Below are 13,804 nucleotides of genomic sequence, written 5' to 3'. Positions count from 1 at the left end.
AAAACTCCCACCACTCTCCCTATTTCCCCGAAGTACATATGTGTACAGTGATGTATTTGTACAAAATAAACTGTGATACTACTATTAAACATCATTAATAAATTTGGTATTTCAATGAGTACCAAAATAATTCATAACAGGATTCCAGATGGCCGCCTTCTACTGTGTTGTTTTATGCTTCGATTAACATGTAACAAAAATAACATCATAAATCTTGTAACATAGACCCCCCCGGGAGTGCTAAGAAACCAGAGCCGTGCGTGTCAGATTCTGACTGCATAGAGACGGAGGCTTGTTACATGGGCCTCTGTACTTTCCCTTGTCACTTCGCCGTGTGCGGTCAGGGTGCCAAGTGCCAGGTCAAGATGCACCGTCCCCTTTGCACTTGTCCCAAAGGACTAGATGGAAACCCTGCTATTAAATGTGCTCCCGTCAACAAGTGTAAGACCCTCTCTTTCTGATCTCTAATATTTCAAAATCACTCTAATTTATTATAATCAACATCAATAATGATTCACATACATAACTTAACGCACCTAACTATGATTTTATTACCACAACAGGCATTTATGTATGTACTGTACATATGTGTAAAATGATTTCTACTTTGTTGAATGAGTATTGACATGTCTTATTTAATTTATTTTCAAGTGTAAATATTATTCTGTATATACAATTATGGTTTTTGAATTTTGTATAGTGAGTTGCAATACCAATGAAGAATGTCAGCTAACCGAGGCTTGCATCAATCATGCATGCCAAAGGCCATGCGATATACACAATCCGTGCGTACACAATGCCGTTTGTATAAACACCAACCATGGGTCGGACTGCAGCTGCGCTGAGGGCTACCAGGGCAACGGATATGTCGGATGCGTTCCTGGTAAGTCTCATTTCGTACTCTTAAGCTCTTTTACTGGTGCATATTCTTGCCACTGAAAAAAAAGTTCCACATATAAATTAAACTTCTTTCTACAGTGATCGATTACCATCCAATTTGCCAATATAACGAGGATTGTCCCCCGGAGCTGCTCTGTGATAGGTTGAACCGCGTCTGCATAAATCCCTGCCAGGAAGATTCTTGCGGAGAGAATGCAGAATGTCTGCCAGCAAACCATGGAATCGAATGCAAATGCTTTGCCGGTTTCATCGGAAATCCTTACATTGAATGCTCTCAAGGTGAGATTTTTACACCACAGAAAACATAATAGTTTTTTCCTTCCAAACTTAGGAACATGTTGTAAACATGAATGTGTTTGTGTATTTTGAACAGTTACCGGATGTCGATCGGATAGCGAATGCCACACGTCTGAAGCCTGCATCAATGGAAGATGTGCATCACCGTGTCAATGTGGCCTCAATGCTGTCTGCGATGTTCTCAACCATCAGCCCTACTGCAAGTGCTTGCAAGGATACACTGGAAACCCATCCGTGGGATGCAGAAGACCAGAGAACCCTTGTATTCCCAACCCTTGTGGAATCAACGCAATGTGTGAAATCGACGATGGCAATCCAATATGCTTCTGCCCTAAAGGTTTAACTGGAAATCCTTTCAAAAATTGCAGTAAGTTTATTTCTGTCTTTTGAAAAATATTTTCAAAATTTGTTTCTATTTAATAATAATTTACAAGTTTGTAATTTAGAAATGGAACTACAGCATGTTTTGTTCTTCTTCTAGTTCCCGAAGGAGATGAATGTGTACCAAATCCATGTGGACCCAATTCTGGATGTCGCAATACGAATGGACAGGCTTCCTGTTTCTGTTTACCAGAGTATGAGGGAAATCCTCCTCAAAAGAGTTGTGCTTTGCCTAACAACCCATGCGATCCATCACCTTGCGGACCAAATACACAGTGCTCATTGCTCACCAATGGTTTTGCCAAGTGCACTTGTTTATCAGGATATTTGGAAAGTCCCAATACCATTAGAGGTTGCGTAGAACCAAGGAATCCATGTGAACCCAACCCTTGCGGTGCCGGAGCCAGCTGCGATCCTAGTAGGAATCCTGTATGCTTCTGCAGGGAACCGACTATCGGAAATCCTTACAAAAATTGTGTTGAACCTATCAAAGCTGACGTTTTGTGCCAACCTGGACCGTGTGGTAGAAACTCAGATTGTTACGTCACTGAAAACAGAGAAAAATGCTTCTGCAAACCAGGATACATCGGTGATCCTTACTCCAGCTGCCAACTGCAACCAACTAATCCATGCTATCCCAATCCTTGTGGACCGAATGCAGTATGTAAAGTTGACCAGAATGGTCTACCTCTATGTGCATGTTTGGAAGGAACTACCGGGAATCCAGTTGGACCTGAAGGCTGCCAGAGTTATGAATGCAGGGTTGATGACGAATGTAGTCTGGACAGAGCTTGCATCGGCTATCGTTGTCGAGATCCTTGTCCCGGCTCATGCGGAACCAATGCTTTATGCCGAGTTGAGAAACATCACCCAGTATGTTCATGTATACATGACTTCACAGGAAATCCAGTTATAAGATGCTACCTCATTCCGACTGAAAGAAACCCTTGCTTGCCATCTCCTTGTGGTCTGAACACAGTATGCCAAGTGGCATCAGATAGACCGGTCTGTTCCTGTTTGCATGATTTCTCAGGCAGACCTGAAACGGGTTGCAATCCAGAATGCACCATCAATTCTGACTGTCCATCAGACAAAGCTTGCATCAACAGACATTGTGAAAACCCTTGTTTCGATGGATCAGTTTGTGGCCTTCAAGCATTATGTCAAGTTCAGGATCACACAGCATCTTGTCTTTGTCCGGATGGTTTCTTCGGAGATCCGCTCTTCATGTGCATAGAATCACGTAAGTTTATGTTCACAATTATCATAATTCAATCAATTTTGCAGCAGTAATTTCTTTACATGTATTTATATATGTATTCCACTTTCAGCTCCACTCATTAGTCCCGTTGCAAACAACTCCAGACCGTGCTTGCCATCTCCATGCAATGCAGATGCATCTTGCAATCCATATGGAAACCAAGTTGCCATTTGCGACGAGTGTTCTGGAAATACTCAGAGCCCTTACTGCAATCCCGAATGTCTACTGAATTCCGACTGTCCATTTGACAAAGCCTGTATCAGAGAAAAGTGTGGAGACCCCTGCCCAGGATCTTGCGGGATTAATGCATACTGTAATGTGTACAATCACAATCCCATCTGCAGTTGTCCTAATGGTCTTGTTGGAAATCCATTCGAGCATTGCTCTGTACCAACAGCATGTAAGTTTTTTTTTTATAATTTTCAAAAAATATATAAGTACCTATATTCCTGATCATTTTTGCTGGAAATTGTCCGTATTACTTTTGGTGTAATTAATTTTATTCCAATTTTTCAGATCCCGTCGATGAACAAGTTTCATGTGCCAATATCCCTTGTGGAGTAAATGCAGAGTGCAGGGAGCAGAAAGGAGTACTGGCCTGTATTTGCAAGAAAGACTTCTATGGTGATCCGCTGGTGGGCTGTCGCCCCGAGTGCGTTCTCAATAGTGACTGTGCTATGTCTAAGGCTTGCATCAACAACAAGTGTGATAACCCATGCAGTGGAGTGTGCGGCATCAGCGCAGAGTGCGAGGCCGTTAACCACCACCCAGTCTGTTATTGTCCTCCAGGATACTCGGGAGATCCATTTGTGTCCTGTCATCCATTCAAGCCTATCGTCCCCCCAATTCAAGGTATGATGGGGAATCCTTGCGATCCCTCTCCATGTGGGCCTTTCAGCAGATGTATTGTATCATCGGGAGGATTCGCAACTTGTTCCTGCTTGCCGGGATTCAAAGGAGTGCCACCAGTATGTCAGCCTGAATGTATCGTCAGCTCAGAATGTGAACAGACTAAATCATGTATAAACCAGAAATGTCAAGACCCTTGCCCCGGGAGCTGCGGACATGGAGCACAGTGTGCCGTGGTAAACCACAACCCCATCTGCAGTTGTCCTCCAGGAAACCAAGGAGATCCATTCCTCAATTGCTACATTCCTGCTATACAGGAGAATGAGGAAGAAAAGACAAGTCCGCGCAACCCCTGTGTACCATCACCATGCGGTCCTAATTCTATCTGCCAGATTGAGTTGGGACACCCAGTATGTTCGTGCGTTGCCAATTATTTGGGTCAACCGCCGTACTGCAGGCCAGAATGTGTCATCAGTCAAGAATGTCCTAGAGACAAGGCGTGTATTCAAGAGAAGTGTGAAGATCCCTGCCCCGGCAGCTGCGGCCAAAATACTAAATGCAATGTCGTGAATCATACACCTTTCTGCAGCTGTCTCGCAGGTTTCCAGGGAGATGCCTTTGTGGGTTGCTCCCAGATACCGCCAAAAACACCCGCCATACTAGACCCATGCTACCCATCTCCCTGTGGAGAGAATGCCCAGTGCTCCGAACTGAATGGGTTGGCCAGGTGTAACTGCATTCCACCAAACATTGGCAACCCTTACGCAGGAGGCTGCCGTCCAGAATGTACAATCAACCCAGATTGCTCTAGTCAACTCGCTTGCTTATCCAAGCATTGCAGAGACCCGTGCAAGGGCTTGTGTGGAATCAATGCTGAATGCAGTGTAGTTAATCACATCCCTGTATGCACTTGTCTCTCTGGATATTCCGGTGATGCATTCAAAGCCTGTCGACCAACACCCATTGTCCCTGGTAAGTTATTTATTAATATTTCGAGTTCCAATAAAATTGTCAATCGATAGAAGCGTTCATTCAATTATGTTTATTTCAATCAGTAACTCATGGTGATCCTTGTGAGCCCTCGCCATGCGGACCCAACAGTATCTGCCGCGTGAACAATGGCCTAGCCGTGTGCTCGTGCCAGCCCAGCTACGTGGGCAGCCCGCCCTCCTGTCGGCCCGAGTGCGTCGTCAGCTCCGAGTGCAGCCAGCTCAAGGCCTGCATCAACCAGCGCTGCCAGGACCCGTGCCCCGGCACCTGCGGCTTCAACGCCCGCTGCCAGGTCATCAACCACAATCCGGTCTGCAGCTGCTCGGCTGGAATGACCGGCGATCCGTTCCAACAGTGCTTAGAAAGAGGTCAGTTTTTATTATTCGCATTGAACGCACCTCAGTATATTTTAATTTTATTTATTTTACTTGATTCCTGGTTTTTATACTATGAAATTAAATGATTGCCTCAACACAGGCTAGCCTAGTGAGGCAGGTTACGAGAAACCTCAACTTTATCTGTTTTTTAACATGTATTCTTAGTTATAGTTTATTTTTTTTATTATTGTTTTTATGTCATTTCATGGAAGCTAATCAAAAGAAAAAATTTCCACAGCCGAAGATCCAGTAGACCATGTGAACCCATGTTTACCATCCCCTTGTGGAACCAATGCCGAGTGTCGATTGGTAGAGTCGCGTCCAGTGTGTTCATGTGTGAGTGGAATGCTAGGCGCGCCGCCCAACTGCAGGCCCGAGTGCTTAATTCATCAAGATTGCCCGTCCAATCTCGCGTGTGTAAATAGAAAGTGCAAGGATCCGTGCTCTGGTTCCTGTGGCTTCAACGCCGTGTGCTACGTTCAAAACCACCAACCCATGTGCTCCTGTATGGAGAGGTTCGACGGAGATCCATTCTCTGGCTGCAATCCAATTCAAGGTAAGGTTCATCCGATCCCGCAAATACAAGAATGTCGCCAGGTATGTAAGATAACTTCTGACCGCATGCAATGTTAATGTTCCAGTTGCTGTTGTAAGTCCGAGTGATGTTTGCAATCCCTCTCCTTGTGGAATAAATACAATCTGTACAGAAAGGAATGGTGTTGGGTCTTGTATATGTGTACATAATTACCATGGCAATCCTTATTCAACTGGCTGTAGACCGGAGTGTGTCATGAATGCGGACTGTCCCAAAGACAGAGCTTGTAGAAATAATGTTTGCCAGGACCCGTGCGAGGGCATGTGTGGATATGAAGCTCTGTGCCGGGTCGTCAATCACTCCCCTGCATGTTATTGTCCACCCCCTTCTGTTGGGGACCCGCATGTTTCATGTAGCTGTGTAGCTATCACTTGTAAGCTTTTTCCTTATCTAGTCGCACCAAACCTTTCAACGTCAAAATCCATTAATCAATTTAGTCGTTCAATTAATCAATTTCTTTGTGAGGTTGATTTTGAGATTTTCAAGTTGAAACAGTTTGGTTGTATAATGAAGTATTTAATCGCATGTGTTATATTTCATATACAAATCATATATATATTCCATCCACTTGCTCATTTTTAATCAGTGCATGATCAACATTTCAGCCGTGTTAAGTATAGGTCGGAATCCGTGCCTCACTTTACCATGTGGTCCCTATAGTACTTGTAAGGTTGTTAACGACCGCCCAGTGTGTTCTTGTCAAATCAACCACTTGGGTTCTCCCCCCAACTGCCGTATGGAGTGTATGATAAACTCAGACTGCGCCCAGAACAGGGCTTGCATGGGAGGAAGATGTTCTGACCCTTGTCCCGGAGTTTGCGGAGTGAACGCAGTATGTCAAGTGATAAATCACAACCCCAATTGCGTCTGTCGGCAAAACCATTTCGGAAATCCCTTTGTTCGCTGTAACATTATTCAACGTAAGGATGGATATTATGATTAAATCAATTTACATCTTATCTGTTCCGCTAGCCAAATGTTTGACGTAAAACTGTTTATTCTAGAAGAAGAGATTGTAGAAAGAACAAACCCGTGTACGCCGTCTCCTTGCGGGGATAAGGCGGTCTGTAGGGCGATAGGCAACCACCCCACTTGCACTTGTTTCCCCTTCCACCTGGGCAACCCCCCCAATTGCCGACCCGAATGTGTGATCAACGCAGAGTGCCCCTCGGTGCAGGCCTGTGTGCGGGGCAGGTGTGTGGACCCATGCCCGGGCGCTTGCGGGTACAGTGCCCAGTGCAGGCCACACGCCCACTCCCCCGTCTGTTATTGTTTGTCAGGATTTACGGGCGATCCTTTTTCAGGATGCTCCCCAATTGTTCATAGTAAGATTACTTGTCTTAGCGCCCCTAACATAACACGCTTTATAATAACAGCCGAATAACGAGTTACGTTTTGTTCTATGAAACTAATTACAATAACATTAAAGTTATGTATATTCACATATGTATAACCTTTATCTACATAACCTTGTACCTATAGAAGTGTTTATCTAATCAATATTAATAAATAACGAAAATTTTAATTAATATTTAAATAATAGTACAAAATGAAAATTACGTAATTCACATAATAAGAATTTCTAACAGAAAATATTATGAAAAATAAAATCCCTTCACTGGCTTTACAGTCAAAATTTGACTTATAACGGTAGCAGGTTTAACTTTGGACCAATTGAGTACCCTAGCGTTCTAATTTGTATTCAGACTAAGAAGGTGCGATAAAACGTTTCAGCTGTGGAGGTACCTCGAGACCCTTGCAATCCTAGCCCTTGCGGGCCCAACTCTGTGTGCCGGGAGCACAACGGTGCGGGATCTTGCAGGTGTCAGGATGAATATTTCGGAGACCCTTACACGGGCTGCCGACCCGAGTGCATCATGAACTATGACTGCCCCCGAGACAAGGCTTGCGTGAACAATAAGTGCGTGAACCCGTGTCCGGGCACGTGCGGCATTAATGCCGAGTGCGCCGTAAACAATCACGCACCTTCTTGCTCTTGCTTCCCCGGATATATCGGAAACCCTCTGCGTGCATGTCATCAGCCTCCTGCTAGTAAGCACTCTTACCTCTGTCTATACTACTTGATGTTCTTTTACAATTCTTATTTAATTACTTTTATTATTATTTCTAATCTATTATTTTATTTTAATTTTCCTAGTTGTCCAAGGCGAGGTGGTAAATCCTTGTATAAATTCACCTTGTGGTCCGTACAGTCAGTGTAGAGTAGTAAATAATCACGCAGTGTGCTCATGTTTGGAATGGTGTATTGGCTCCCCTCCATCTTGCCACCCCGAGTGCGTGGTGAGTGCGGACTGTCCTCAAGACAGATCTTGTGTACAGCAGAAGTGCCAGGACCCTTGTCCAGGAACATGCGGCATCAATGCCCGTTGCCTCGTTGTCAATCACAATCCAATCTGTAGTTGTCTTTCTGGCTATACTGGCGATCCATTCGATAGATGTATCCTAGAAGAAAGTAAGAAACTATTTCCTAATGGTATATTCTTAATACATTATGCGTATCTTTACTCTGTATATTAAAATATCTCCATATCTCTTGTAGAACGCATAGAAAAACCAAGTGGAGATCCTTGTATTCCTAGTCCTTGCGGGCCCTTTGCAATCTGTAGAGTTGTGGAAGACCACCCGGTGTGTTCTTGTAACACCAACTATCTGGGAAGGCCCCCGTACTGCAGGCCCGAGTGCACTAGTAACTCGGAGTGTCCAGGAAACTTAGCTTGCATTAGAGAGAAGTGCATGGATCCCTGTCCGGGATCATGTGGCTCTCACGCATCTTGCACTGTTATCAAGCATGTGCCGGTTTGTACTTGCGACGAAGGTTATGCAGGCGATCCGTTTTCAGCTTGCTCAATTATTCCTAGTAAGAACTTATTTCAATTTCATCAATATTATATTATAAACTTATTCTTGCGTTTAAGAAATATAAATTCATCCAAATTTTCTAGTTCATCAACCTGTGGAATATCAAACGCCGTGCGATCCATCCCCTTGCGGGACGAATGCACTTTGTAAGGAGCGTGATGGTGCAGGGTCATGCACGTGTATACCTTTATTCTACGGAGATCCTTACGTAGAATGTAGACCTGAATGTGTCTTGAATACCGATTGCCCTAAAAACAAGGCCTGCATAATGAATAAATGCAAGAATCCCTGTCCGGGAGTCTGCGGGTTAAACGCAGAGTGTTCCGTTGCTAATCACGCTCCTTCTTGCTACTGCCTGCATGGGTTCACAGGAAACCCTCTTTCGTCATGCCACGCAATACCTAGTATGTGCACTTATTTCTAGTGACTTTTAAAGTACATTATTAACACAATATTCGGGTTTACTTACCATCATTATTTTATTTTACCAGTTGCTAAGGAAGAACCTGTGAGAAGAAATCCTTGCATACCATCGCCATGTGGTCAATACAGTAATTGCCGAGTAGTAAATGAGCATGCAGTTTGTTCTTGTAAAGAAGAGTATATTGGTAGTCCTCCGTCTTGTCGGCCAGAATGTATAGTGAGTGCTGACTGCATGCAGGACAAGGCTTGCATCAGTCAGAAGTGTCAGGATCCTTGTCCAGGGACTTGTGGAATTAATGCAAGGTGTCACGTAGTCAACCACAATCCTATCTGTAGTTGTAATCCAAGTTACACTGGCGATCCTTTCGTCAGATGCACACTTGAGCTGAGTAAGTCTTCGTGATATAAACAAAATACTCTTCTACTCTTATGTACTATTTATATTCTTATATTTTATTTTCTTTTTCTTTATTATAAAGAAGCGCCTGAGATCCCAAGTGGAAACCCTTGTATACCGTCTCCTTGTGGTCCGAACTCTCAGTGCAGAGTAGTGGGAAATAACCCGGCATGTTCTTGCCAACCAGAATACTTAGGAAGGGCTCCCAACTGTAGACCAGAATGTACAAGTAATGACGAATGTGCCAGCAACCTAGCTTGCCAGGCGGAGAAGTGTCGAGACCCTTGTCCCGGCTCTTGCGGCTCCAACGCCAGATGTATTGTTGTCAAACATTCCCCCGTGTGCCAATGTTTCGATCAGTATACCGGAGATCCATTCTCCGGTTGTGTACCTATCCCAAGTAAGACATTTATTTCGCCACCATAACGAAATAACGAGACTAACATATACATAGACAAATCTTACTACTACTACTACTACTACTACTTACTAATTCTTTGACTTATGACGCACCTATTGTAATACTATTTTCTATTTCTTGTGACAAATACTTTATGGACATTTCAGTAGTACAAGCAGTGGAAATTGCACCAGACCCATGTAATCCATCTCCCTGTGGAGGAAATGCATTTTGCAAAGAAAGAAATGGGGCGGGCTCGTGCGCATGTTTGCCTGAATACTTTGGAGACCCTTACACCGGCTGCAGGCCTGAGTGTGTGACCAACTCCGACTGCAGTAGAGACCATGCATGTATTAATAATAAGTGTAAAGACCCTTGTCCCGGAGCATGTGGCTTGAATGCCGACTGTAGAGTCGTCAACCACGCTCCAACTTGTGTTTGTTTGACGGGATATGAAGGAAATCCTACACTTTCTTGTCGACCTGTACCTAGTAAGCTATTTTCTTATTTTCACTTTATGTACCCACTTTTTGAACACTACTTTCTTTATCTTATTTCATATATGTATTTCTTCTATATCGAATGTATTTTATTTCGTAGTCTACAAAGATGAGCCTATAAATCCATGTGTACCGTCTCCGTGCGGACCTTACAGCCAGTGCAGGGTAGTCAATGAACACGCAGTGTGTTCTTGCCTAGATACGTATATTGGTGCTCCACCCTCGTGTAGGCCTGAGTGTGTAATCAGTGCCGACTGCCCTCAGAACCTAGCTTGCATCGGCCAAAAGTGCCTTGATCCTTGTCCAGGAACCTGCGGCATTAACGCCCGTTGCCAGGTCGTCAACCATAATCCTATTTGTAGCTGTCAGGTTGGCTATACCGGCGATCCGTTCCTCAGATGTGTTCAGGAAAAAAGTGAGCATGCTTATATTCACAGCTTTTCTTATTGTTATCTCATTCATTTCCACTTGGCTATCACTCATTTATCTATCTCTACTCTCAACAGAACCTATGATGGACATACCCAGTGGGGATCCTTGCGTACCATCGCCTTGCGGACCCAACTCGCAATGCCGGGTAGTGGGTTCCACGCCAGCTTGCTCTTGCTTACCAAACTATGTGGGGCGCTCGCCCAACTGTAGACCCGAGTGTACTATCAGTGCAGAATGCCCCGGGAACCTTGCATGCTTTAATGAGAAATGTTTAGACCCTTGCCCGGGATCTTGTGGATCGCATGCGCGTTGTACTGTAGTAAACCATATTCCTCTCTGTACTTGTGACCCTGGGTATACTGGTGATCCTTTCAAGCAGTGCAGATATGTTGAACCACGTATGTTGTTGCTTTTATATTTTGAATGTCTTTATCTCTTCTCCTTTTGAACTGGTTTGTGACGGAGATATCAATGTGTATTACAGTTCCTCCAACAACAGAAGCTCCCCGCAACCCATGCAACCCTTCGCCGTGTGGCGCTAACGCAGTCTGCAAAGAACGTAACGGCGCGGGATCGTGTTCATGCTTGCCAGAGTACTTTGGCGACCCGTACACGGGTTGCAGGCCGGAGTGCGTTACCAACTCCGATTGCGACCGTTCCAAGGCTTGCTTCAACAACAAGTGTAGGGACCCTTGCCCGGGCGCTTGCGGCTTAAATGCTGAGTGTCGTATTGTGAACCACGCTCCCTCTTGTTACTGCCTACCAGGATACACCGGCAATGCTCTGAGAAACTGTGTTATTCAAGAAGCAGGTAATTAAAAATGATCTTCTTTTCAGTGTTGTCACATCAAGCATTATTTTACATATTCAATTGACTTCAATTTGGCTAGCATTAATTATATTTTACCATACATACACCTTGTTTTAAACCACTATCATTTAAACTTTCGACTGAAAGAACCAAATCTTTCCTTGTCATGATATAATTTTGGGGTATTATGCCGTGTTGCGCTACCTCCTTTTTTTTAGATAATGTTTCGGACAGCGTTACAGTGTTCGAAACGTTGCTAAAGAAGGAGGTAGCATGACACGACATAATACATACCCCAAAAAATAAATCACAATAAGGATACTTTTGGATGAAAATCTCATATCATGTCCTAGATAGGTTTATTTATTTTTTCATCCTGACAAAGGAAAAGTTTTTCTGGAACCAGCTAAAACTTAGTTAAGGTAAGTAATTTTTGTCTTTATAAGGAGAGGCTTCTTTTGAAACTGCATAGTATAAATCGGCCGACGAATAAAGGGTTCTTCTGAATCTTATAAAACCCAATTTGAATCTTAGTTAGGTTTGCTCTGACTTTCGTCATGACAAAGGGAGAATTTTAAGAAACTGGTTGTTAGTTTAATAAGTGCATGTAGTGGTTTTAAAGAAAAGTTTTTGATATAGCTCAAGTCACATTAATTTATACTGTTAGCCTTATCTACACGGCTGTCACATAAGTTATCCTTCGGCGATTTCGCATTTGTGATTTATGAAGTTTCACCAAAACACATAAATTTTACAAAAACATGCCGCTTGATGAGATAGATTGCTTTGAAAATACCAGCTTTGTAAAGGTTAAAGAAAATTTGCAATCTAAACATTTTATTATTGAAGACAATATTAGCGATTTCTAAACGAAAATCGGAAACCGAAAAATCAGAAAAGGATACGGTCACATCTAGGACTCGAACCCAGGACCCTTGTCTTTCCGGGACACCGCTCTACAGAGAATATTGTCTTCAATAATTAAATATTACAATTTGAGGTTTTACTCAATAAAGTTATAACGAAAAATAAATATTCATTCTAGACTTGCAGAAAAATCAATAGATATCGCATTAAAAATAAAAAAATAAGATAGGTTTATCTAAAAAGACGCTGTCTAGATTGCATTTAGTTTGGGTTGAATCTTGCTATATCTATAAAGATAGTTGCCAATAAAAAATGTGCGGTGAAAAAATGAAGACAATGTAGGTAGTTCTTATTCGAAGTATGATACAGTTAAAAGTGACCGAGGGGGATAGGGTCCCATTAGCTCAGTTGGTAGAGCGGTGTCCCGGAAAGACAAGGGTCCTGGGTTCGAGTCCTAGATGTGACCGTATCCTTTTCTGATTTTTCGTTTTCCGATTTTCGTTTAGAAATCGCTAATATTGTCTTCAATAATTAAATATTACAATTTGAGGTTTTACTCAATAAAGTTATTCCGAAAAATAAATAAACATTTTATTTTGACACAGTCGGAGTGGTGAAGGAGCCAGAGGATTCTTGCGAACCTTCGCCGTGCGGCCCCAACAGCCTGTGCAAGCCGCTCAACGGCCACAGTGTGTGCACTTGCCAGCCTGGCTTTGTGGGCGCGCCGCCTGCCTGCCGGCCCGAGTGCATTGTCAGCTCCGAGTGCCCGCAGAACAGGGCGTGTGTGAACCAGAAGTGCGCGGACCCGTGTGTCGGCTCTTGCGGTATCAACGCCCGCTGTCAGGCCGTCAACCACAACCCCATCTGCAGCTGCTCGCCCGGCTTTACCGGGGATCCGTTTATCAGATGCACCAAGGAAGAAAGTGAGTATTTGTTTTATTTTATAATGGAGAGCTTATATTATTGATTTTTTTTTACACCTCACAAGATCGCCCCTGTCTGTACAGCGTAAAGGCAGGGGAGCTATGGCGCCACCCTGTTGGGCAGCGTTGTGAGGCGGGTTAAGGTAGTGGCTTTAGGAAGGGCTTTATTAATGCTGGTCTTGAAGAGGCCCAGATTACATGAAGGAGGAAAAACAGATGCCGGTAGCCCGTTCCACATTCTTCTTTTGTCTTACACAAAAACGAGTCGAAGAAGCGGCCCATTCTCATGAAGCCAACATAAACTATGAATGGGTGTTCCGCTCGTATACATCGAGTTTCACGCATGTGCACTGGTGCACGGGGGATCAATGTTGCTAGCTCCTTAGAGCAGGCTTCGTTAACAGACTCAGCATGTCCACATTGCGTCTGTGCATTAGAGATGGCAATCGGTCTGTTGACAATGGTTATCAGACAGACCGCCCTCCTTTGCACAGAATCAAGTAGGGCCATGGGTGGCTGCC

General features: G+C 43.7%; 1 protein-coding gene across 4 annotated transcripts in view; it reads left to right on the top strand.

Annotated features, from left to right (window-relative positions):
• Positions 1 to 13,804, top strand: part of dpy (fibrillin-like protein dumpy) — a 297,715-nt gene that overhangs the window by 203,287 nt on the left and 80,624 nt on the right. For 3 of the 4 annotated variants that reach the window (XM_089634031.1, XM_089634030.1, XM_089634029.1), the window contains 20 exons: positions 226 to 441; positions 701 to 883; positions 979 to 1,179; positions 1,274 to 1,564; positions 1,679 to 2,821; positions 2,910 to 3,239; positions 3,356 to 4,660; positions 4,744 to 5,046; positions 5,294 to 5,611; positions 7,385 to 7,702; positions 7,809 to 8,123; positions 8,211 to 8,528; positions 8,614 to 8,934; positions 9,022 to 9,342; positions 9,433 to 9,750; positions 9,918 to 10,241; positions 10,351 to 10,665; positions 10,757 to 11,080; positions 11,167 to 11,493; positions 12,966 to 13,283. In XM_089634031.1, the coding sequence (XP_089490157.1) occupies positions 226 to 441; positions 701 to 883; positions 979 to 1,179; positions 1,274 to 1,564; positions 1,679 to 2,821; positions 2,910 to 3,239; positions 3,356 to 4,660; positions 4,744 to 5,046; positions 5,294 to 5,611; positions 7,385 to 7,702; positions 7,809 to 8,123; positions 8,211 to 8,528; positions 8,614 to 8,934; positions 9,022 to 9,342; positions 9,433 to 9,750; positions 9,918 to 10,241; positions 10,351 to 10,665; positions 10,757 to 11,080; positions 11,167 to 11,493; positions 12,966 to 13,283 (7,809 nt within the window). Of the gene's footprint in view, positions 1 to 225; positions 442 to 700; positions 884 to 978; positions 1,180 to 1,273; positions 1,565 to 1,678; positions 2,822 to 2,909; positions 3,240 to 3,355; positions 4,661 to 4,743; positions 5,047 to 5,293; positions 5,612 to 5,696; positions 6,024 to 6,255; positions 6,571 to 6,654; positions 6,976 to 7,384; positions 7,703 to 7,808; positions 8,124 to 8,210; positions 8,529 to 8,613; positions 8,935 to 9,021; positions 9,343 to 9,432; positions 9,751 to 9,917; positions 10,242 to 10,350; positions 10,666 to 10,756; positions 11,081 to 11,166; positions 11,494 to 12,965; positions 13,284 to 13,804 lie in introns of all 4 variants that reach the window. The other variant, XM_089634032.1, reaches the window with a different exon arrangement.

The sequence above is a fragment of the Hesperophylax consimilis genome, chromosome 8 (assembly GCF_061612785.1).
Source record: "Hesperophylax consimilis isolate HC1 chromosome 8, BYU_Hcon_1.0, whole genome shotgun sequence".
NCBI classification, from domain to species: Eukaryota; Metazoa; Arthropoda; class Insecta; order Trichoptera; family Limnephilidae; genus Hesperophylax; species Hesperophylax consimilis.
The sequence above is the reverse complement of the archived record's forward strand: the minus strand, read 5'-3'. Positions and strand labels throughout refer to the sequence as shown.